General features: G+C 30.8%; 2 protein-coding genes and 1 long non-coding RNA gene across 4 annotated transcripts; 1 reads left to right on the top strand and 2 right to left on the bottom strand.

Annotated features, from left to right (window-relative positions):
• The first annotated feature begins 360 nt into the window (after positions 1–360).
• Positions 361–8,285, top strand: LOC657894 (senecionine N-oxygenase). Its single transcript, XM_064355568.1, has 7 exons — positions 361–502; positions 585–785; positions 6,792–6,983; positions 7,035–7,173; positions 7,222–7,518; positions 7,568–7,876; positions 7,930–8,285. Exons 3-7 carry the CDS (start codon positions 6,796–6,798, stop codon positions 8,212–8,214), a joined length of 1,218 nt encoding a protein of 405 aa, XP_064211638.1. The 5' UTR covers positions 361–502; positions 585–785; positions 6,792–6,795; the 3' UTR covers positions 8,215–8,285.
• A 3,423-nt stretch (positions 8,286–11,708) lies between these two features.
• LOC657812 (senecionine N-oxygenase) lies at positions 11,709–17,825 on the bottom strand. The gene is made up of 5 exons (XM_015982132.2): positions 17,732–17,825; positions 13,055–13,381; positions 12,805–12,943; positions 12,137–12,754; positions 11,709–12,089 (listed from the first exon to the last, which is right to left on the bottom strand). The coding sequence occupies exons 2-5, from the start codon at positions 13,240–13,242 to the stop codon at positions 11,769–11,771; spliced, it is 1,266 nt and encodes a 421-aa protein (XP_015837618.1). The 5' UTR covers positions 13,243–13,381; positions 17,732–17,825; the 3' UTR covers positions 11,709–11,768.
• Positions 17,826–18,752: 927 nt separating this feature from the next.
• LOC135265665 (uncharacterized) lies at positions 18,753–21,858 on the bottom strand. Of its 2 annotated transcripts, XR_010333418.1 has the most exons (3): positions 21,157–21,858; positions 21,001–21,102; positions 18,753–20,948 (listed from the first exon to the last, which is right to left on the bottom strand). It is a non-coding gene; the product is annotated as an uncharacterized LOC135265665 (long non-coding RNA). The 2 variants fall into 2 exon arrangements; XR_010333417.1 differs by having other exon boundaries at positions 18,753–21,102.
• Between the last annotated feature and the right edge of the window lie 3,339 nt (positions 21,859–25,197).

Here is a 25,197-nt window from a genome sequence, read left to right as displayed (position 1 = left end):
ACATCCTTGAATGTACAATTACTTATTGTTGCAGTAGTCAATAAGCAATTCAGTGAGTCAAACTCGTTGTTTTGAAAATCATTTTCAACTTGATAATCAAAAAAATTTTAGGAAAAATCAAAAAGTACAATTTTTTTATTTGTTGTAAAATATTACTAAAAACGATCACACAAATTCAGAAACATTTATTCATTGAATTTTTTTAATGTCACAAATCTTAAAAAATAGTTTACGCATAAGAATTATAAGATTTTAATCATTGAACTATAATAGTATAATAATAATTAATAATGGCGTGTATTCTACTACAGATCTCTGTTTTTTTATCAGTTTTTGTACAAGAGCAATTTTGGTTGCATATTCATCACCCAAAAAAATTAGTTTGCGTGTTGTTACAGACGTGTTGTCTTTGACTATTTTTGTTTTAAATGTTTTAACTGATATACTTTAATTTTGTTAAATTGTTATATCAAGACAAAACTCAGTAACATTATTATTACTGGTAAGGTGACGTTACTAAAGTTCTTTTTGACCTATTTATGACTTTCACCTTGAATGTGGGTAATTTTATCTTCATTTTTTAGATATAATATGAGGAGTTGTATTTGAAATTGCAGTTTTTGGCACTACGTCACAAAATCAGAAAGAGATGACAATGCGTATTTTAACTATTTTTTAGTTTACAAAAACTCATTTAGATCGAAAATTTTCCATTTCTGCTACAATTATCTCGACTGTGTAAGTTTTCAAAAACTGTATTTTGAATTCATCACATCATAGACAAGGTGAGTTTGTTACAAGTATTTTTACTGTATGTCAACGCATGTGAATTTTTTCAAAATTTTTCTACAGCTTGTTAAGTAAAAAAAATATAATAGTATATTACAAAGCAAGTTGTATAAGACTAGTCTTAAAGCACGAATTCAGTTGAAAGAATGAGTGCTTTAAGGTCTATGAAAGGAGTTTTTTTATACAATTTTTTGTAATTTGCCCTCTTTTTGCCGTTTTTAAACAAAAATTGTAATGTTAGTCGATTTAGGGATTTTTGTGACGGTTGATAATCTCACAACTTTTTTTTGTTTTATCAAAATTTTGTCAAAAAACAAGAGTATGGATAATAATGGAGGTAATCTTGCATGAATACCCCCTGAAATTTGTGAAATTAGCAGAAATATGGCCCTACATTTGCTTCTTGCCAACATAAAAATTTTCGTAAAATGTTTCGTCAAATAATGACTATTGTGACATCGCACTTGATGACGTTGCGTGCTTTATTAAGATGCTTATTAAAGCATCAAAATGGCGGCAATTTACAAAAAATTAATTATAGAACATCAGATAAACTATTCTTAAATGTTTTTTGGAAGAAATACGTTTATTCGAATTTTTAATTTTTATTTAAGTAATTATTATTTTTAGGGTTAGCAATATTCTTTTGGGTATTTTTTGCATAATTGTAACTCATTCATTTAATAATTATTATTTGAAGGAACTATAACAAAATTTTGAATGAATTCACATGCTTAGGAAAAAAAATCAGTAGTATTTAAGAGCAAACGCCAAATTCTGTGTGGTTTAGATTATCATAAGTTTCTAACTGTATAATTAAGACGAAATACACAGCTCAATGATTATGATTACTCTTAGAGTGGATTTTACAATCGTCGGATAACTTTATCCTGAGTATATACATACATTTTGAAAAATACTTTGTTGTAACAATTGTAACCATAGTAATTATACTAGAAATAACTTATTCGGGGTTGATCTGATGATTGTAAAATCCACCCTTATTCGTTTTTTCTGATTTTCTGAGTAAACCAAATTTCATCCACATGACGACATGGCGGTGTTTGATATAGACAACCAATCCTACAGATAAATTAATCGAATGCAGGTCAATAGCATAGAATGATGATGATGGAGCGGTAAAACAATAATTATTGTAGACCTTCATTTTCATTCGGCGGATCTCCACAGGAAAAGAACAATTTAGATCCATTAAACATTATGCTATTCAATTTCACTGTCAACAGTTTTTGCCCTTCACACATCAACAGAATATGTTAACGAATAATGATTATTCTACGGAGGCAGTATAAAAAGAAATATTCTGAATATTGTCAATTTTAGATTTAAATTATAATTATTTGTTATTAGTGTTATTACAGTTATGAGCGATAGTATATTAGTTACTGTATAATAAATACAGGGTGTTAGGAAATGGTTTAGCAATATTTCGTATGTGAATCTGTAATGATCAGACGAGGTAAAAACCTTTATATTATTTTTCCAAAAAGTGGATACTTTGTTCAAAAAAATTTATTAACTCATCTGTTGAGAGCCACTCTGTGTTTTATGGTACTTTATTAGCAGTTAATTGCAGTTAATAATGGAAAATTTGATAACAAAACAAATGAAAATCTGCTGTTTTGTCAATAGTATAAAAATTTAATCTAATTTTTATCATTCTAGTTTAGCGGTTCTTACAATTTTGGACTTTAATTTCAAATAGATTTTTTGTGAAAATTATGCGTTTTCGATTTACATAAATTTTACTTAATCGATTCGTTTTGCCATTCTCTAACTACCCTTAAAATTGTGCTAAACTATTCCATAACACGTAGTATATTGCTTAAAACAATTGCATTCCATGCGATTAATAATAAAATTATTATGCACTTAAAATTAAACTAGAAATAATATTTATATTTTGAATGAAAGATTTTTAAAAACAAATGAACACAAATATTTTGTAGTGTTTAAACGTTAAAAAACTAACACATTTATGTTATTACCGTTTGTTCAAAAATGGTTGTTTATCAAGTTAACTATGGGATTCTAATTCAAAATATGCCGCTTTGTCCAAATGAGTATTGTAGTTTCTGTGTCAAATCTTTGAATTATAGTCGATTTTTTTTAATCAACTGTCTAAGAGCCGTCTGGTTGGCATTATCATAAATAGTAATTTTTTTGAACAAGGGTTGGTGTAATTTTTTACCTGGAAAATTCAATTTCCAAATTTTTCAAGTTGTCTTCAGTTTAAAAAAACACGTACAACACTTCTAGTTATTTTAGACCACCTTTAAACTAACGAATTAACGATTAACATTAACGTCCAATTTTCAAAAATGTTAAATCTGGTGTTCAAAATGTCAAATACAGAATACAGCCAGTTTCAAAAGTGGTTGGACATGAACTTTTAGGGTGATACAGTCTGGTCTTTATCAGAATTTTGATACTGACAGTTGATTATTTAAAAAAATGAAGTATAGCTTTTTAGTCGCTTTTTTGATTTTTTGGCAAAGTTGTATCAAGTGTAGGGTTTGTCTTGATTTGCGTTTTATATTTCCGTAATATTTGGAATCGAAGCCTTTTTGCATTATTTTGACAGATCTGTCAGTTCGACCGCATTCACAATTTGAATTAAGCGGCACATTACGTTCAAATTTTATAATAAGTGACTTGATGAACAAACATTTTTGCACACATTGTATTTCTCAGTGATGTCAATAAGAAATATAAGCTGTTTCAAAACTATAAAAATGCCAACGGCGCATTTTCTCTCGAAATTTGTTGTTATAAATTATTCACTCTTCAAAAAATTAATAGTTAATGTAATTTATAGTTTCAATGAGAGATCTAATTATTATTAACTATTTTATATTTTTATCAACTATATTTGAGAAAATAATAATTCCATAAAATGCGACGTTTGCATTTATATAGATTTGAAATAGCTAATATTATCAGGCGTTCATTAAAAAAAAAACTCGCAGCATGCGTTGAATTTTTTACGTATTTCTTAGCTAGTGCCTATGGTACAAATTTGGCATTGTATTGTTGGTTGCCTATTAAACCAGAACCTGACATTTTTTCGTTCCCGCCAGTTTCTACCAAAACGAGCTTGGTTTTTGTGTGATTTTCTGTGGTTGTTGTTTCTGTTTTCCGAACATAAACCGAATAAACCGAATAAAAAAACAGTATTTTTCAATACTAAATTTCGTGTTTTCTTGATTTGTAATCATGGTGTATACCAGTGAACAAAAAGCCTTTTTGTTGGAAAGTTATTTCCGAAATGGAGAGAAAGTGAACGGTGTTTGGAAATATTCAATTCAACCGTGCCTGGAGGAATTTCGAGAAGCTTTTCCTGAGGTTATCGTCTATGAAGAATTTAAAAACCCTTTTCACTGAAATGTGAGCTTGTCTCGTGGAACTGCGTCCACCTCGCGTACAACAGAACATTTTCATGAAGCTGTGGAAGAACCTCTTCATCCAGAAAAATAGGTGTTTGGGCGGCTATCAGCAAAAGAAGAATTGTCGGTCCAATTTTGTTTCAAGGTTGAGTGTTTTTTCGTAATGTTAGAGTTAAAACTACAGTTTGATGTAGTTTTCAGGAACACTAACTGCAGTACGTTATCGCGAAGAAATTCTTACGCCTTTTATCGAAGAACTTCACGATGAAGAATTACGAGATGGTTTGTTTCAACAAGATGGTGCAACAGCGCAGTGCACAGCAGAAACTTCAGACTTTCTGAGAACGTTTTTTGATGACAGAATAATTAGCAGGAATACAGCAAATGATTATCCCCCAAGATCATGTGATTTAACGCCTTGCGACTTTTATCTTTGGCCACGCATTAAAAATTCAATTTTTGTTACACCAATTCCAACTATTGATGAATTAAGACGACGCATTCAACAGAAAATTAATGAAATTAACGAAAATCCACTTGAACTGACTAATGGGTTAAACAGTGTTCGAAGGCGTTGTGTTATGTGTGTTGAGCAACAAGGAAGACATTTCCAACAGTTTTTATAGTTAATAAATAAATATTTTTACGAAAATGTGTTATTTTTTAATTGTCAAAAAGTAAGGTTATGAAATCTTTCAATTTGACAAGTAAGTGCACGAATTAATCATAGACATACAAAACAATTGTTTTTTAATTTCAAAGCACTCTAGAGTTTTTTTTTAAATGAACGCTTGATATTTTAAACACTGTATTACTCACAATACGTAAGTAATATTCATTTTGTTAATTTTCCTCTCTATAATAATAATGTTTGCATGAATTAAAGTATTTGTAGGAAAGTTTAAAAAATATATTATTGTAAAATACACAAAGGATTACTAAAGCGTTTTTATTTTAATAATTGTTTACATTAGAAAATGATAATCAACAATTTTGTTCTTATGCAGCAACAGAAATTTCAATGTCAAAACTGTCGTTTTATTTTTTTTAGCGTTAAGCGTTTAGCGTAAATATAAATATTTTGCAAAAGTATCTTGTTCGAGGAATAAACGGATGCATACTGGCCTTCATGTTCTATACATACATTCCAGAAAAATGCAGATATTTATTAAAGGTTATGCAAAAAGTTTTATATATCTTTCGATAAGAAATGAAAAACAAATTCAAGGGAATATATTATTTACTGCAGAGAAAATCACACAATTATGACATTAATAATACAGATAACTGTTTTAGAAATACGTTCACATGATAGACACCCTGTTTCATCCTGAGGCACTAATAAATAAAAAAGAATATCAATTTGTGACAAATTTCAAAATGCGGTTTTCCCTCAATGACAGAAACAAAAATTCAGACTACAGGCTGCTAGGGGGTTAGAAATGTAAATTTAGTTAGTTTTTCCGATTAATTTGTTTGTTCCTGTTACATCAAATAGAATATGCTTGGTCTGGGACACATAAAAAATTCCTTTGAGTTTTTTGTTTGTTTTATTTTTTATTAAAAAATATAGCTCTTTCTACGAAAACACGGGTTAAAATCTTTGCCATTTTGTAGAAGTCAACGCATTATTAAATAAGTAAATTGGCAAAACAGAGAAAGCTCTGTGTCATAAAAAGAGACAATAGGAAATTTGTTAGTTATAATTTTTCGTAATCTGTAATTTTATTTTATCAGACACGTATATTGAAGTTTACCATCTTAATTTTTGTTTTTCAACTATAATGAGGAATACAAAAAACAAAAAGGAAGAACAAAACAACAATGACGTTAGTGGTAATTTTACTGTTTACATCTTAAGTTGCTTAACACTTGTTATTTACTTACTACTAAGGATCTACGCCGTTTTTAAGGTACCTTTGTTAAAAGTTAAAATTTGCTTTTTGACCTGTTTTTTTTGATAAAAAATGATGTGTGTACTAGTACAAAATTGAAAACAGGATAAAATCTTTGAAAAATGTTAATTTTAAAATATACCTTAAAAACAAGACAAAATGCTTAAAGAAAACAAAGTGTTCTGAAAGGGCCTCCTTAGTAGTTTACTTATTTATTTTATTATTCTGGTACGCAAAGAGACGTGGTATAATAACGAAATTATTTAAGATCATTTCTAAAATCGAGAACATTCTTTACGCACATTCTACGATTTTTGTTTATTTTTAGTAACTGGGTCTTTTACCAATCTCCGCCATTTCGCAACTTATGAATAACAATTTATTTATTAGAATGTTTTTGCAAGTGTTTTATCACTTTAAATAAATTTATTTATCAAAATCTGCAAGCCGTGTTGCGAATTCTTTTCCTTGTCATCTCTTTTTGCATATACCATAACTAATGGCTTCTGGTCAAAGTTTGATATGATAAAAAACAAAATGAGACGAAATAATTCGCTTGCCAGACTTGCCTCCATTGTAGCACGAAAATAAATTCTCTTATCAGAGTATGTAATTCGGAGTTTGAAGATAACAAATTCCTGTATACATTCATTACATAAATGTATTTTAGCCGATTTTATTAACATTATTGTCCCTGCAGTACAATGAAAATTGCTATTATTGGTGCCGGGGCGGCTGGTTTGTGTGCCGGGAGACACTGCTTGCGAGAAAATATCGCATTTGACATTTTTGAACAAACTGGGAATTTGGGGGGAACATGGAACTACACAGATCTAGTAGGTTGTGACGAAAACGGCGTACCAATTCATTCCTCTATGTACAAAGGTCTAAGGTCAGTTTTTTACATCTTGAAACGCCAAAGGTCACACTTATTTATCAACAGAACGAACTTGCCGAAAGAACTGATGGCCTTTGAGGATTTCCCATATCCCAAACAAAATCGTTCTTATTTACTACAAGACGAAGTTCTAGATTACGTTAGAAGTTATTCGGATAAATTCCACATCAATCCTCATATCAAAGTATTAATGAGTTGTCACGAGGAATGATTATTAAGTAAAAAATTTCAGTACTTTAAACGCGTGATCAGGATTGAGCGTCAAAATTTTTTATGGTCTGTTCATTACGAAGATGTTAAAAATAAACAGAAAGATATGGAACATTACGACGCTGTTATTATTTGTAATGGTCACTACAGCGATCCCTTCATTCCCGATGTTCCAGGAATTGAGAGTTTTTCAGGAAGAGTTAAACACAGTCACGATTACAGAACACCTGAACCTTATGCAAATAAAAAGGTGTTGATTCTTGGTTCAGGTCCTTCAGGACTAGACATTTCGCAACAGATTTCCAACGTAGCCACGAAGGTCTAAACATAACTCGTAGAAACTGAGACGTTGTTACAATTTTTTGTAGGTATTCCTGAGTCATAGATCGAAAGATCCTCTACCAGTTCCAGATATTTTGCATCAGAAATGTTTAATTAAAGAATTTGTCGAAAACAAGGCAATTTTCGAAGACGGCACGAGCGAAGAAATTGATGATGTTGTTTTCTGCACTGGTTACAATTACAATTTTCCTTTTTTATCCACTAACTGCGGAGTCAAAATCACCGATAACTACGTTCACCCGTTGTATAAACAAATTATTAGTATAGAAAATCCCACGTTGGCTTTTCTTGGTATTCCATTCAAAGTATGTCCTTTTCCACTATTTGATATACAAGTAAGGAACCAATTCTTGCGTCTGAACCTTAAAAATTAATACTTGTCTTTCAGGTCAGATTCTTTTTGGCCACACTTACTGGTCATTTTAAGCTACCGAAGAAAGAAGATATGTTACAAGAGTTAGTTGAGGAAGAAAAACGGAAGAGTGGTTTACCTAGACCAAAATACCATGAACTGGGCAAAGCCCAAGGAAGTTATTTTAATGACTTGTCCGAAACAGCAAAGATCAAAATGGTACCTCAAGTGGTACAAAAGTTGTATGTGAGGGTTATGATGAACCGAAATCGAAACAACTGTTTTGAGATTATTGATGATGACAATTTCGTGCAAATATAATGTTAATGTGACTTTGTAATTGTGTTTTGTGCATAATATTAATTGAAAATAAATTTTATTTGCACTTAAAATGATGGTTTTATTTGGACCTCTTTTTTTTTGGACTTTTATTTTTCTACTTAAATAATCAGTCTACAAGATGTTCCATCTAAATCTAGAAGTAAATTTGTGAGTTCTTATAATGATATTGTTATCGGGCGAAAGAAATAAAACAGACTTTAAAGAATTGAGAGAAATGACTTTTCTATATAAAAATAGACATCTGAGTAGACTAGTAGACAACAGACAACTGAAAATTTGTATACAACCACAACCATAATTTGTTAGGTCTTGCTCAATGAAAATATTTTCAAGATGATGACACTTTGGTTAAACAGAAATATCAACTTCCATATTTAAAGTGGAAAGCTGATGTATTTTTTAATCCGTTTTTGGATTACTGAAGTTATTTTAAGGAAGTTTTCACAAGCTTTTTTTATACCTAAATTTACCCGATTACGAAATATTTATGTTTATGTTTCATTTGAAAGACAAAATTTGCATATACAGGGTGTTTTTTGAGCTCCACCATGGGGATCACACATATCAGTTATTATAAGAGACACGAGGTTCGTTAAATTAGGGCAAAGTTGCGCATTTTTGTGCTGAACAATTATCTGAAAAAAAATTTGTGTCATTTTTAGTTTTTGAATTACTGAGGAAAATCTAAAATTTGTAATTTTCGTTTTTATTTTTTTACCGAAAACCAAAAGACTTAGTCGTTTTTAAGTAGAACATTTTTTAGGCACTTTTTTAAAAAAATCTTAAGCTGTCATCGCCTTTTTTAAGGCGTTCTTGATGTCAGAGCTACAACACTCAAATATGTACTTGTATTTTTGAAATGTCTTTTTGTTCTTGATTACAACAATATAACACATGGTATGATCCAATTTTAAATGCTGGTTAAAATGAAGAAAAATGAGTTTTTGCAAAGAGTGCTTTAGAACGAAACGCCAAAACTTTTGTTTATAACAAACTAAATTTTGACAGTTCTATTAAATATGTGAGCAGAATTTTTATAATTTTGTCTAGTTTTGTTCTGAAAAATAAACTTCTAACTTATCGTGTCATTTAGTTTTTAATAAATAAGTTTGGCGGAAATGTGAGCCCCCCAGATCCAAATTCAATTAAACCTCCAAAATCTAGTTTGTTTGAAAATAACAATGTTGACGTTTTTTCCAAAGCACTTCTCGCAAAAATGTTTTGTTCTTCATTTTAATCAACATGTAAGATCCAATCATATTATGGCATCAGGAATAAAAAAACTTTTCAAAAATACAAGAAGAGAATCAAGAATGCCTTGAAAAATATGACGATAGATTTAGATTCCTTCTAATATTTTAGTTAAAAATATCTAGTTCTTTTAATTTTGGTTTGAATGACAAATTTTCTTTTTTTTCCAATAATTGAAAAACTAAAACTGACACATCAAATTTTCGTTTAAATAGTTGTTTAGCATAGAAATGTCTAATTTAACCGATTTCGTATCTCTCATAATAACTGAGATCCTTATGGTAAAGCTCGAAAAGCGGACAGTCTGTATTATGTTGTTTTTAAATTTTTAAAAACGGATAGCAAATTTCAAATTTTTAAAATCAATAAGTTTGCGAAAGTTTAATCACTTATAATTCATTTTTTTTAATGTAATGCCCCATTTTTTATTTCACTTAAATGACAGAGAATTTAATTTGGCATCGATATGTATTAACATTTTCCTTATACAAGGCTGTCCGGAAACTTGCGCACCTCATTGAAGGGAAGTAATGGGGTAGTCTCTTAGGGTATCTAAAAATGTTTAAAAGTTTTCAAGTTATACTGAGAGGTAAACCGTAGAGGAAAATGATGTACAAAATTGAGAAAATCAGAGAAAATCTTAAGGAAAATAAAGGAAATCTTTACTAAATCAGAGGATTTCTTTATTGATACTGAAAAATTCAATAACCATAGTTATTTAGTCGGAACAGCTTGATGTATAAGAAGAGACAATTTAGAATCCAATTCAAAAGTTTTGAAAAGAGTTGTTCTAATATTAAAATTGTTTATGAAGATCTGAAAAGTTGGTGATATTCTGTTAAAAACGATTTTTTTAAATTACCGACTATAAGTAGTTAAGTCCTTTTTCGAAATTCCATCTGAAAACTTGTGTAAATGTAGCTCTTGTACTCGACTCAGTAGTGAAAGGAACAAAAATGGAGTTACCTTAGTACTGATGTTTTCTTTTACATTTTATTACGTTACTATTATTTTTATTATGTTATGCCTCGTGACTACATTGTGCTAAAAATAAAAAAAAAATTCAAAAAAAAAAAACAATAGTGTTACTGCGCACTATCAAGAACTAAGCTCCTCATCTTGAATGATGTCAATGTGAGCTTGAATTGCAAATCAAAATAGTTTTTTATAGATGATGTCATAATACACTTTCTTTTCAAGGCTTGCTTTAATTCTGTTAATTCAGTAAATTTTCGATTTCATGGTATAACGGTTCGCACAAGGCAACCAAAAAATTACAGACAGAAAGAGCATTAAATTCTCAATATTTAACAAACTTTTACCAATTTACAGTCTGCCACATATTTTTCAAAACGCTGCGAATATACGGTTGATGACACAACAAAAGTGTAGGAACAAAATTGTCGAGAAATGAATTTCCTATAAAAAAGTCCGCGACATCACATATTGTCATATGTCTATTTTAAACAGTTGACGCGTAAATTAACTTTTTGATATTTGACCACCGGTTAAATGAAACAAATCCGTTGATGATAGAGATATGTTTTCCCGGACTTTTTTAAAGGAAATTTGATTCTCTATACATTTCTTCCTAATATTTTTCTTGTATTTGTAACCATATTCGCAGCGTCTTGAAAAATATGGAATGAAGCGCAAATTTTACATACGTTTCTCATATTTTTATGAAAATTTCAGTTTTTCACAGTCTATTAGACTGCAAAGCTTAACATTTCTGCATTTTTTCCAAGTAATTAGTAAATTTATAGGATTTAAAATAGTGTAAAACGATTTAGCGCCGAGACGGTATAACGCTTGAAGCGTCCTCATTTTTACGGTGTCGTTCAATTTTTTTTGGGGGTTCAGAAAATCTTGCGATTTTGTATCTCGTTTCGTCTCTTAAGTTATAGTCCTCTGTAGTTTCGACAAAGTATGAAACAGTGTATAAGAAGGAATGAGTTAAAAGTCAAAAAAAACTGGTTGGAGGGAATACAGGATTTATAATTCCTTCCCATAAACTCTCAATGGAATTATAACTATCTTTAAGACCACCGTAGCTAAGACAATAATAATATTTGACTGCAATGGTATAGTAAGAAATCAAACAATTAAATAAGCAGCAAATTAAGACTTGATGCTGCTATTGATTGTTTTGAGGAGTTGACGGAATAATTTTCTGAAGAGGGTTTGATAAAGGACAATTTTATTGAAATTAAAAGAAAAACTAAGAAATAGACACTTTTATTCATATTACTTGTTTTTACTACATTTTCATTATTTCTCCATTATTCGATGTAGCGTTCGGAAACAAATGTGTTATTATTGAGGATTCTGTACTTGTACTTTCTAAAATTTTTGAGATCTTTGTAAAAACTATTGTCACTATCGCTCCATATCTTGCAAATAACGGGCAATATTGGAGTAATTTTTGCAGTGCTTGCCAACTCTTCGAAATACGTTTGTTGATCGTGACCCAACAAGTGCATCTGCTTTTCGGAATATCCTTTATTTTTTCGTTTAACTACATCTTCTTCGGTGTCTTTGTACATCATTTCTTTGGTAGGCAGCGACATTGAACCGTTGAGGTACTGGCAGTAGAAGCGAGCCTAAAATCAACCTTAACAAAACACAAATAGCAATCGAATTAAGAGACCTGAATGTCAAACATTTGGAAAGCACCAACATAATATGGAATACCAATGAAACACATTGTGGGTTTTTCGATATGAATCAAGTGTTTGTAAAGTGGTCTAACATGGAAATCTCCTACGGACACTCCACAGTCATGGTGGAGAAACGGGAAGTTATATCTGTACCCTGTGCAGTATATAATCGTGTCGAAGGAACAACAAGAACCGTCAACAAACTCAACATGTTCCTTGTCTTTGACTCGAAGGACTTGGGGTTTTTTGACCAGGTTGGAGGGATATTCCCCCTTGACTTCTTTCTTAGTCATGTCATAGCTGAGAACGACTTGTTGAGCAATTTCAGCAACTTGGAAAGCAACGTCTAGGCCTGAAGGCCCAGCACCGATCACCAAAACTCTTTGATTTTGAAACGGTTTGTTCGATCTGTACTGATGACTGTGCATAACGTGGCCTTTGAATTTTTCTTGACCCGACAAACTTGGACTGATTGGAGTGTTATAATGTCCGGTACAGATCATCACCACGTCGTAAATACTTGCAAACTCGGTTTTTGTAATTTTATTTTTGGCCTTAATTGACCATTTGTCCGCATTTGGGCGAACTTCGGTCACAATGTGATTGAACTACAACCACGAATTGTACCTCCTGATTATGCGAAGTGTGTAAAACTTACTTTAATTAGTGGTTTTAAGTTGAAATGTTCGGCGTAGAGATTCAAAAAACGCAAAATGGTCGCTTGGTCTAAATACGAGCCATTTGGCTCCGGAATGGGAAAGTCGGGGAAACCCATAATCTCTTTCGGCAGATTTGCCCTAAAACGGGCAATTTTTGGAATTCGGTGTTATCGCGCGTTGATTATTTTGTTGACAAACAAGTGAAAGTTCAGTGGTTTATCTCGGTCTTTGATGTTATTAAATCTTTACCTTAGGCCCTTGTACATTGCAGTATGTACCGGATATCCAAACCTGTCCGTTCCCACCTCGTCGGTGTACACCCAGGTGCCCCCCACCTCAGAGCCCATTTCAATCACCTCACATTCGATCCCTTGAGCTGAGACGTGTCTTGCGGAGGCCAAACCGGCAGCACCAGCACCAATAATAGCAACGCGCATTTTTGTGGTATTTTTAAAAGTTTTGTACAAGTCAAAAGTACGTTTAAAGCGAGCGATTAGAGACACAAAACTGTGGTTTACGAACTAAACATCTTTATCTTTAAAATTATTGTGTCCATTGTTTCTGTTCTGGCAATATCTGAAATATGTAATTTGAATAACATACTTTTTGATTTATCTAGTCAAGTCAAATAAAGATTATTAACATGTACTTTATCGTACTTGTCTACAAACAATTATGTAATTTTGTTACCATGCTATCGAATGGATATATGAACCGGAATGTATTAGCTATATTTGTTAAATTGGCGAACGCAGAAGTTCTTTGATTACAAATATTTGCCAACACTTCTGCAGAACTTGTGGCCTGCGAAAAATACATTTTTAATTCAATTCAAATTCTCTAAACAAACTCATTTAACTAACGTGTTTGAAAAATACAATTTCAATTTCTCATTATGAGCAATTTGCTTGCTGCACAGGCGCAGGGAGTGCTGCATGAATTGCGAATGTGGGAAACTGATTCAGATAAGTTATATACAATATTTTTTCTTTCTATTATTCAAAAAAATCAGCAAAATGTACTTCAATAACACTAGTTCAAAGTATACTCGTATCTGTTGCTCCAGATTTTTGAGCTGATGTTAAGTAACTGTTGGAGGCTGATTTCAAAACTGTCTTTTTTTACAAGCTCAAGTTTTTGGGATATAGGTAACTCATGTTAGCCTGTTTCCGCACTTTTTGACTTTAGATTTAAAATCTACGTTCCAACAGTAAGCCGGGTATTTCAGTTTGATATTCGCATTATTGTAACTATTTATTTTTGTAACAAAGTATTACAAACTAAATTTGGTGATCAGTTTCAATCACGAACACCATATATAGTGTTTTCAAAGTAACATTAGGAAAGTTAAGCAAATTTAAAATTAAGGATAATCGTATTTTTTATGTATACTCTTCGGGATTGAAACTCATGACTCGGTATACAGAGTGTCCCGCGAGGTGGTGCATTTTTTTATGGAATTATTAGCCCCCAGTTGCCTGGGGTTGCCTTAAAATTATACATCATAATTTTTATCTCTAATAATACTTATCCAATTTTGATAAAATTTGGTATCCAGACGTTATTTTAAACTGATTTAACAGTGCAAATTGTAAGCTTGTAGGGCAATGGTGAAGGGGGCTACCAATGCCCTCTGAACATAAATTGTTTCATAACTCTATATCAGAAATTAATCTAGCTTTGTTACTAATAGAATTTGAAAGCTTATTCCATCTAGAAACTTTTTTGTCTTTTGTAATTTTTTAAATTCCATTAAAAACAAAGTTAATCGTCAACGTTTTGACATCCCTAGTTACCGTAAAGGTAAACTGATAATTTTTTCCAATAGATTTTGTCAATTTATTTAAGAAAAAAGTGGATTTTTAATATTTAAAAATAATATAAAGTTTACAAGTCACAAAGAGCAGATACCAAATTGAAACACTCTACGGGTACTCAAAAACCAGCGCACCAACTAAATGGTATGTTGTAGAAAATTGCTTACATGTAAAGATAGAACTTTTTATTAAAGTTATTGATTAATATCGAATTTTATATAAATAATATGTGGCAACATTGTATACCAGTCGTAATCGCAGTAGAATTTGATCAACAATAAAAATAAATTATTCTTGAAATGGTTTCCTAGGAAATAATTCCCAGTGTTGGCAGATCTACAAATTGTGATTTTTTTGATAAATTTTATTTTTTTTAATTAAAAAAACTGCTAAAGTCGGCTAGTAAATTTAAAAATATTTATTCATCGTTTCGTTAGGGAACGATTATTTAGTGTGAAACACAAAAACAATAAAAATTAATGAAAACTGAAGGAGTTAACAAAATAAGTTTGTAGCACCAGATTTTTTAAAATATATTTTTAGGAATTTTTTCAATATTTTTCCCGTAATCTACACATGCTTCTCTACAACATACCGCTGAGTTGGTGCGCCAGTTTTTGAGCACCCTGTACTTAAAATCAACTGTTAATACGTTTTTTGTTGGTAACATTTTAAGATTTCTTTTTAATATCTGAATTCTAGATTATAAACACTATTTGAAAACATGTTTCCGATAGCAACGTGTTTTAAATGAGAATGTTCTAACAAAAACAATTTGAATAACACTTATGCGAAAACGCTTAAATTTCTTGGGTGTATAGGTGTGCAACTCGCATACGCTCGTTGCATAACGACTGCCTTCGAACTTTAAATTAATTGTGGGTAGAGGCTGCTGGTAACATTAGACCACATTGGTCGCTTAGAACTAGCAAAAATTTTTTTTAAATATTTTTATTAAAAAATGGAAAAAGATTTTATCCTGTTTGCGCTCTAATAATAACTGTGCCTAGACCTTCCAAAGTCGAAAAAAGACCACTCGCAAAATTTTATATTTATATTTATATACAGGGTGTTAGGGAATAGGTTAGCAATATTTCGTATGTGAATTTGTCATAATCAGACGAGTTAAAAACCCATGTATCATTTTTCCAAAATGTGCATACTTTTTTCAGAAAGTTTTATTATCCGACCCGTTGAGAGCCACTGTGTGACTTATCGTAGTTTATTAGCAGTTAATTTTTTCACAAAACAAAACAGAGATGGTGGTGCATGAGCATTTTCAGAATTTTTCAAAATTGTGGCTAATTATTCATTTCTGTAGGAGGTTCTGCCAAAAAATTTTTTTTCTTAAAATAGTTTTGAGAAAACTATGCATATCAGATTTACATAAATTTTACTTAATTGATTTGTCTTGCCATTTCCTATCTAGCTTTAAATTTTTGCTAAACCATTCCCTAACACGTCAACGTGTTAGATTTGCGACAACAGACAAAAAGTCATATTCTGAAAATCAGTGTAATATTTCATAATTTAGTTTTTTTTGTCGGGTTGGTAGCGGGTTAAACTATAGTGTCATCTATCATAAAAAATCTAATATAGATAAATGTTTCTAGATTTATGAAAACTAAAAATATCGCGGTGCGGGAATTGCTTCTTTACGCATAACAAAGATAACGGGGAAAAAATATTATTTTTTACAACTTATCATTTATCACTGCTAGTTATCACATTTGTATGTACATACATACTGATTTGATTTAAGTAACATTTGATTTTTACCAATTATTATTGATATATCTAATAGTTTCTTAATAAACTAGTAATTTGTTAACTTAAGCGATTAATAATAATTGTTAACGTTTAAAGCGCGACAAGTGTTGTGTTTCTTTAATAGTTGGGATTATTAAAAGCCAATTAACAAAGAAGTTGATTGCAATTTTTTTGTTGACCGCAAGATTTTTTAACCAGTTACTTCTTTTTCACCACGCACCATCTTCGACTTAAATGTAATTAATTAATTAATTAAATGTAGGAAAATGGTATAAATTCGAAAATAATTACTCAAAAGTGATGAAGTGTAATGTGTAAGGCGTGATTTTTGCATTTTTCAAGTACTGACACAGTCAGAAACACGCAGTGCTTTCTGTAAATAAATGTACTTTCGGTTCACTTTTATAAAAACCATTGTGGTGCAAATGACTAACCTGTTACCATGACAACTCATATAAAAATTAATGCCAAGGGTATGCTATTTGCACCACAATGGTTTTGATGAAAGTGAACCACGTATATATTCTCTTCCAAGCGAAATAGTGAAGATTGACTAAAGTAATATTTCATGACAACAATCCAGTTGGGGACAGAAAATTATTAATCTGCAGTAAAATGCAAATTAGGGTTTCTTCGGGCTTGCTTCAGCTTACGCCCCATATCTGTTCATAACAACATCTGTATTGAAAAGTGTGACGAAGTGAGCAATAAACATTTTTATCCTTATTTACTTTATTGTTATCATGAAATATTATTTTAGTCAATCTTCACTATTTCGCTTGGAAGGGTATATATATATATTTACCGTTTAGGGTACAATTTATATGTATAAACTTACTGACTTGAAAGCAGTAAGTGATAAATTGTCAAGCGTTTTTAAGGACTCACAAGCCTCATCATTCATAAAGCAGAAATTATATTTTTTAACATTAAAATCTCAAGAAGAGTTACGTTATGAGAAAAATAGTAAATTGCAATATTAATGACATCCATAAAAGCATATTTTTCTGACATTTGTATTGATTACTATTGATTGACATTAACAAACGGTCAAAGAAAGAACTTTAGAAATTAAATAAATAAGTCCAGTGTAGGTAGGTAATATTTATTGAAGTGACTGGAAAATATACTGTAGAAAGATTAACAGTTATTTAGTAGGTAACAATGTTTTTGGTCACTTTTTTGCTATACCTACGTGAACACGCCTTTGAGATTTTTCATTATTTAATGTTAGATTAGATCTAAAATTGGTTTGGTTATTCAACTAACTTGTTTTTCAATTTTTTTAAAGACATAAAATTTTCAGGAGCTGATAAACATTAGTTAAATTGTTACATACCATAAAAAGAGTGCTAAAGTGAGCTTGACTACAATCTTGAATTACCCTGTGCATACTACATACTAGAATAAAGGTTAAATTACTTAAATTATCTCGTTGTGTGGAAATAATAAGAGTAATGAAGAATACATCTCAATGTCGGCAAGCGATAGCGGACTTTTTCCTTTTTTGTCCGTTCTATAAAAGCAGATGAATCGAATATCATGTTTGAGATGGCTATAACTACATGTAAAACAACTTTGTAATCGTTCATTAATCCGGAAATTTGCGTTTTATTTAAGGAATTTAAGGTCAGCTTTATAAATTGTACGGTCATTAACTCATTCGTACTTTTGCACAATAATTGTTATCTTACAATTTCCACAATACAGATTGATTCTATGTTACAAAATTAGAACGTAAAATTAACCAGATATAAAGAATGTTCGTTTATATTTCGACTTTTCTGCGGTAATTTGTGTACTGTAATGGACAATAATATATCGCCATTCACTTCCGTTAGCCTGTTTATTGAATGAAAAGAAAAAGTCTTTCCAATGACCCGTAATAATCAATGAAGTTAATGATTTTAAAGTGTTTATAGTCTCTTGCGCTAGTTATTTCTGGAAACTGAAATTTCGTCAAGACGTAGAATTTTGATAAAGAAAAAGCATTTACTTCACTTTGTACATACGACCCAAAAATCGCTCATTTTAGAAAGAAAATATTCAAGTCTAGTGTTTAATAGGATTGGACTATATTTACTATGGAAAGATTCACAGTTCCTTAGTAATGTTTTTCTACAGCCGTCAAAAAATCGTGACATTTATGCATGGTTACCTATGCGCGAAGTTTGACGTTTTTTCACTGTGAAAAAATATTATTTTTTCACGGTTTCACAGTGAAAAAATAATATTTTTTAACTGTGCAGGCAACTCGATTTTTCAGATCATTTTGTTCCAACTTATTTCTGTTACAATTTTAGTAACACGAAAAGACATCAACAGCAACCGAAATGAAGAGACGGATCGATAATGAGAGGTAGTTTTAAAGGTTTTATAATTATACAGAACAATATTACAAAACAATAATAATAGATATTTACTTTGACATATGAAAATTAAATGTGCATGACGAAAACGTGCCCCCGTTTATCCCCAGAGGCCTGAGTGAAGACGCTTGTAAATGAAAGTTATTTTCGCCATTAAAAGAAGCCGATGTAGAAGGTTGAGTGATTTTGTTTTCTTCTGTGGAGGAAGAAGGTTGAATTTTATTGGCAATTTCAATTTTATTATTCAAAGAGTCCTCGATGTAACTTTCTGCCACTGTGCTGCTTCTCCAGCCCCCATGACGTTTAATTGAAATTAGATCACCTCCAGCATTCGCCAAAAGAGTGGCAGAGCTTCTTCTGAAGCAGTGACCAGTATATTTTTTAGGTTCGTCTTTGTTAAGCCACTTTGCAATCAAACTTGGTATCTCTCCGATTTTGTTAATTCCAACATTTTGATTCACACATTTTCCGTTGGTATACTTTAAAAATAGGATGTGGCTATTTATACATACTGTATGTATACGCAATTGGCTATTTATACATACAGTATGTATACGCAATTGGCTATTTATACATACTGTATGTATAAAAAATTGGCTATTTATACATACAATATGTATAAGAAATTGGCTATTTATAGTTACGTATAACGCAGATAGAAAAGTAGAATATTGATTGTGACCATCTATGAATGCCATCCTCAACTAAAATGTTGCACATTTGCAAGTCTGTAAAAGTTTTTGCAGGAACAAAAGATAAATACGTGACTCTTGAAGAGCAATTTCTTAAAAATTGGGACAGCTGTAAAGAAATGTGGGTACATTATTTTAGAAAACATTTGCTACTAATGGGAGATACGACAACAAACAGAATTGAACGATCATTTTGGACTCTTAAGCAATACATACAAACTAAATATCATAGTTTGCCGACAATTTATTTATGTATTAAAGAGCTTATAGACTTTATTGATTCAAGAATAAAGAATAAATTAGCCAAAAATAAACAAAAAGTTTTTAAAATTATGGATAACGATAATGAAATAAGAAAATTGCTGGAAGTATGTTCCGAAGTTTTCACAGAGACTGGAATGAAATTATTTCATAAACAATTAAAATTGTTTAAAACTTTAGAATCTAAAATAAAAGTAATGGCTAATGGCATTGAGGAAAATCTTGAGACTGAAATATCGAAGATTTATAATACGTCGCTGGAAGCATGTTCATGTACATTTTGGAACTCTTTCAGTGCACCATGTAGGCATATTTTTATGTTAAGAAAATACAATAACTTAGATATTTTTTCAAAAACATGTTTCCATCCAAGATACATTACTTCAGTTGGAAATACAGAAAGTATTATGAATATGGATATCGATGATGAAGACACGAATGACGTAGACATTGATGATATAGACAAGGATGAATTCGATGGTTGTCAAAAAGTATTATCGGATCGAGAAAAATTCAATACAGCACTGACAGTAACAAAAAATATCGCAGATATTTTATCAAATTATGGAACTACAACCTTTAACAAATATATGAACGAACTAAAATTAATTGAAAAAAATGCTAGAAATGGGGTTTCTCTGTTTGAGAATGAGTATAGTGAACCTACAATTAGTTCAATAGAATTTGAGACAAGTAACTTAGTTGAAGCTGGAAGTTGCCAGGATAGCTTAGTTGGTACTGAAAGTCAGAACGAATCCGATACAAATCATCAATCAAATGAAAACCTAAAATTTAAAACAAAAATTAAGTCTAAAGGACGTCCGAAGAGAAAAACTAAACAGATTCAGTTTTACAAGAAGCAAATTAAAACACGAAATAAAAAATAAAATAAATACCCAAGTATATTGTAACAATAAACAATAAATAAAACAATATTTTTCTATAATTATGTAGTTTTTATTAAAATATTAATATCAATAAACTTTTTGATTAGTTAGTACGTTATACGTAACTATAAATAGCCAATTTCTTATACATATTGTATGTATAAATAGCCAATTTCTTATACATACAGTATGTATAAATAGCCAATTGCGTATACATACTGTATGTATAAATAGCCAATTGCGTATACATACAGTATGTATAAATAGCCACATCCTTAAAAATAAACGGTCACTAGTCGCCCGTGGAGGCCGCAAAGCTCTATATTTTCTGACAATTTCTATATTTTCTAAATTTGAAACAGTAAATATTCGTTCGCAGTGGGTTTTTGTATCAGGCACCTTCACAATTAAGACAGACTGTTTATCTTCTATGTCAGTTAGCTTCATTTTAACTAATTCTTCACGTCGAAGGGCTCCCGATATACCCAAAATTAGCACAGTCTATAAATAAAACGAGTTGTTTTGATTTGTATTACACTAATATGATAAGTTTACCTTCATCAGTAAATATATCTTGTCATCTGCTTCATTAATAAACTTGCTAATGTCTTCTTTGTCTAAAATTTGCGACTTCTTGCTTCTGTAACCTACGCTTTTGCTTTTCAGGTAGGGCACTAACTTCGGAAACTTACGTGTATCGATATTCTCTTTAACGTTTAAGGTGGCTTTCAACATCGCATAAAGGGCCCAGAGTGTTGGTGGCTTTAAGGTGGTAGACTTTTCTTCCAAATACGCCAACAAAACATTTTCCGTTACTTGATCAATCTTTTTCATAGAACACCACTGCCGAAACTGAAGATACGTTTTTTCGTACTGCGGTCTTGATTTAGCAGGCAAAAGATTCGACACTGCCGCGCTTGCAATTGCATCTATTTCGTTTTCGCTGCTAAAATCCATCACACTTCTTCAACAAAAATACCTATTGTGACAAATTTTTCGCAACTATCACTTTTATTTATCATCGTAACCATGCAAGCAACTCGATTTATCAGACCATTTTGTTCCAACTAATTTCTGTTACTTTTTTCTTCATCTGGAGGCTGTAGAAAAAACGTTGTTTGTATTTCGTGGCGAAATTCATGTTTTAATGGCGCCTTCGAATGTCTTTTAGGTCTCGACCTGGCGGTCTCGACTAAAATAACATTCTCAGGCGCCATTAAAAAAACACTCATTTCGCGCACTTAATACAAAAATTACTATTCTGGCGACTTTCTTTTTATACGTAAACACGACTATTAAGTTTTTCGTTACTGGTTCTAAAATTGGTTTATTCATTCCACTAATTTATCTTTTTGTTTTAAAATCCATATTATACACCAAAATAACATTCACTTCATTATTGAAAAAAAACTTTCTGGGAGCTCATAAAAATTAAGTTAAATTATTACAAACCAAGAAAAGAGTGCAAAATTGGGCCTGACTACAAACCGGAATTACTCTGTGCAAGTATACATTGAGGGTCGCTCTAAGACACTAATTGTGTCTCAATATCGTTTAAAAAATAGTGTATTACAATTTAACATTCGTTATTTTTAAAACAAAATATATGATTTTCCACCATTCAAATATCACTAAAAAGTACGTTATTTTCTCCCTCATTTTTCTCTCACGGAAGGAAATATCGTTATGTTTTAAGATGAAAAACAATATTTTCCGATGAAGCCGTTGACAAAAACATATGTATAACTCTGGAAGAAACTCTTCTTCCCTTAGGTAATTACTGCTCTTCGTTTTGTTTTGGGAGAGAATACATTGTGTTTTTTTATAAAAGGCATTCGACGATTTTTTATATGACTTTAAGTATTCCTTTTAATTGATTAATATTGCTTTAAACTTTATTTTAATAAATTATTAAAGATACGTGCCGAGTTCATTACGAAGGTTTTTCGGCCGTTTTAGCAGGTTTTTCACACAGAGACGCGATTATTTTAATAAACCGAAAAATTAAAAGTCATTTAGTTTTGCCCTTTTCTGGCTTTTTTATTGTTTTTCGGAAACGCAAAAATTCTCAAAAATTCAGCGTTAGATCAAAACGTACATTACTTTGTCTTTTCAGGTTACTTTAGCATATTTTTACTCAGAAACGCATTTTAGTGAAATTTCGCAAAAAACTTAACCGATAAATCTTGAAACTAGAGCAATTTTTGCTTATTCTCGAGCGTTTAAGCACATTATTCAGATAAAAATGCAAAATTTTACTACAAATTCTCTACTCTACTGATACTAGTTTTGCATTAGAAAAAAGGCAGTGCCTCCGCTGCCGGCAGAGAATTTTTAGAATTTGCTGTTAATTTCACATTTTTCCAGAACAAAGCTGTACCTTCTTTGCTTTGAATATTTTTTTAAACGTATGAAACTCTCTAAAATACTTATATCTCAGAAATTAGGTGATATTCTTATTGCTAGTTTAACTAATGTAGTATGCACATTTACTATTCTATTCTTATGATGCAAGTCAAATTATTTTTGCTTCTTTTTATCATTTTAAATCTACCCTACGTGTACGTATAACATATATTGTACTCAAAATTTTCGAGCATAAAATTGAATCGTTTATCGGACAAAAAATAATTTTGTTTTTAAAGAAGAAGGTTTCAAGTGGCATGATGGTGTTGGGTCAAAATACTTTAAATCATAATTGGTAAATTACTGAACTAAAGTCGTTTCAATTTCTTTACCACGATTTATTTGATTGGTAAATTTTGTGAACTATCTAATTTCCACTATTCGTGTAACATTACTTTATTTCATAAAAGCCTTTTTTTAGTTCAGCATCATTTTTTTGTTAAGAAAATTTCTCAAAAAATATTTGAAGATATGATTTCTAAAAAACTATTACATAAAATGATACGTAGTTGGAAATTCAAATTATCATTTTAGTACGGTTAGGTTTCGCATTTGACGGATCTAAAGGTGTCTAAAGCGCTACTGGTGGGCAGACAACCGCTGCCGGCAGCCATCCTTCTATTTTTTGGGCACCGTTGTCGGCAGCGGGGCACTGCCTAGAAAAAAATATTTTAAAACAGATCTATGACAAATGTTAAGGGAATTTTCCACGCGACAAATTGACAACAATTTGTGGTTTTTGCCGGAAATCTGTGATTTACCATTTAATATTTTAGATTCAAACGAAATATACAGGGCTGCTCAAAAACTGGCGCACCAGCTTACTGGTAACGCTATTGAAAAGCATGTGTAAATACGGGAAAAATCTTAAAAAGTTATATTTTAAAAAATCTACAGTAACAACTTATTTTACTAAGTACTTACTAAGTAATCGCTCCCTAACACAATAATGAATAATTATTATTTTAAATTTACTATCAGACTTTAGCAGTTTTTTGAATTAAAAAAAATTAAATTTATCAAAAAATCACAGATTGTAAATGTGCCAACACTGGAAATTACTTCCTAGGAAACCGTTTTAAAAATACTAATTTATTTTTATTGTTGATCAAATTCTGTTGCGATCACGACTGTTGGACAACGTTGCCAGATATCATTTATTTAAAATTAGTTATTTATCAATAACTTTTTAAGAATTTTAATGGGAAAAAATTGAATTTTTCTAATTTGGAATGATATTTTATCATTCATAATGATATTATTTTATGATATTGTGGAGGAATTGGATTATAATTTATAATTCTAATTTCTACCAGTGTATGGGATAACGGGAAGATTGACAGTTATTTAGTAATGTTTGTTGATACTTTGTAAGTTTTCGTTATAAGTTTTATAAAGTTTTCATTATTGATTTAATGAATTGGATATTGATTCTAACATTGATTTGATTATTTTACTAACAATTTTTGTTTGTTTTTTGAAATCCAGATCATATTCCAAAATAACATTTATGTCATTATTGAAAAACATTTTCGAAGACCTAATAATTTGAGTTAAATTATACATTAAAGAAAAGAGTGCTAAATTGGGCTTGACATCAAATTGAAATTGCAAGTATTAAAGATTGAGAATCGCCAGGAGCAACTATAATTGTACTTCAATGAATGATTTAGGATATTACATCTTTTTAAATACATTCCTTTTTAAACAAAATAATACAGTGACATTAACAAACGGTCAAAGAAAAAAATATTCTAAATAATGAAGTGTTGACGTAGACTTGTAAAACCCATTGGTTGCGGACATAAATAAAGATAACTAAGTATTATAAATAGCATAGGAAAGATTATAAGTTTACTCGTAAGCTCGAATTAGGAAAAAAACGCCCACTTAAACAAAATTAAAAATAAAATTTTGTACCACGATCCTGAAGAGTTCGCACATGTCTGTAACTCTACAAATCAGTTACATCATCCTTTCGCTTACGGAAACACACCTTGCAGTTTCATCAGACATAAAAGTGGCGTAAATTAAAAATTACAGTTCTTCAACATATCAGTATTGCGTGGCGATAAACTTAGCGTTATTTTCATACATGTATTTCTCCATATCTTGAATAAGGATAGAAAATAACTATTGGTAGTGATAATACCTCCACAGATAAACATAATTTAGTATCGATGATTTACA

The sequence above is a fragment of the Tribolium castaneum genome, chromosome 3 (genome assembly GCF_031307605.1).
Source record: "Tribolium castaneum strain GA2 chromosome 3, icTriCast1.1, whole genome shotgun sequence".
Taxonomy (NCBI): Eukaryota; Metazoa; Arthropoda; class Insecta; order Coleoptera; family Tenebrionidae; genus Tribolium; species Tribolium castaneum.
Note: the sequence above shows the minus strand (reverse complement) of the source record. Positions and strands in the feature narration are given on the sequence as shown.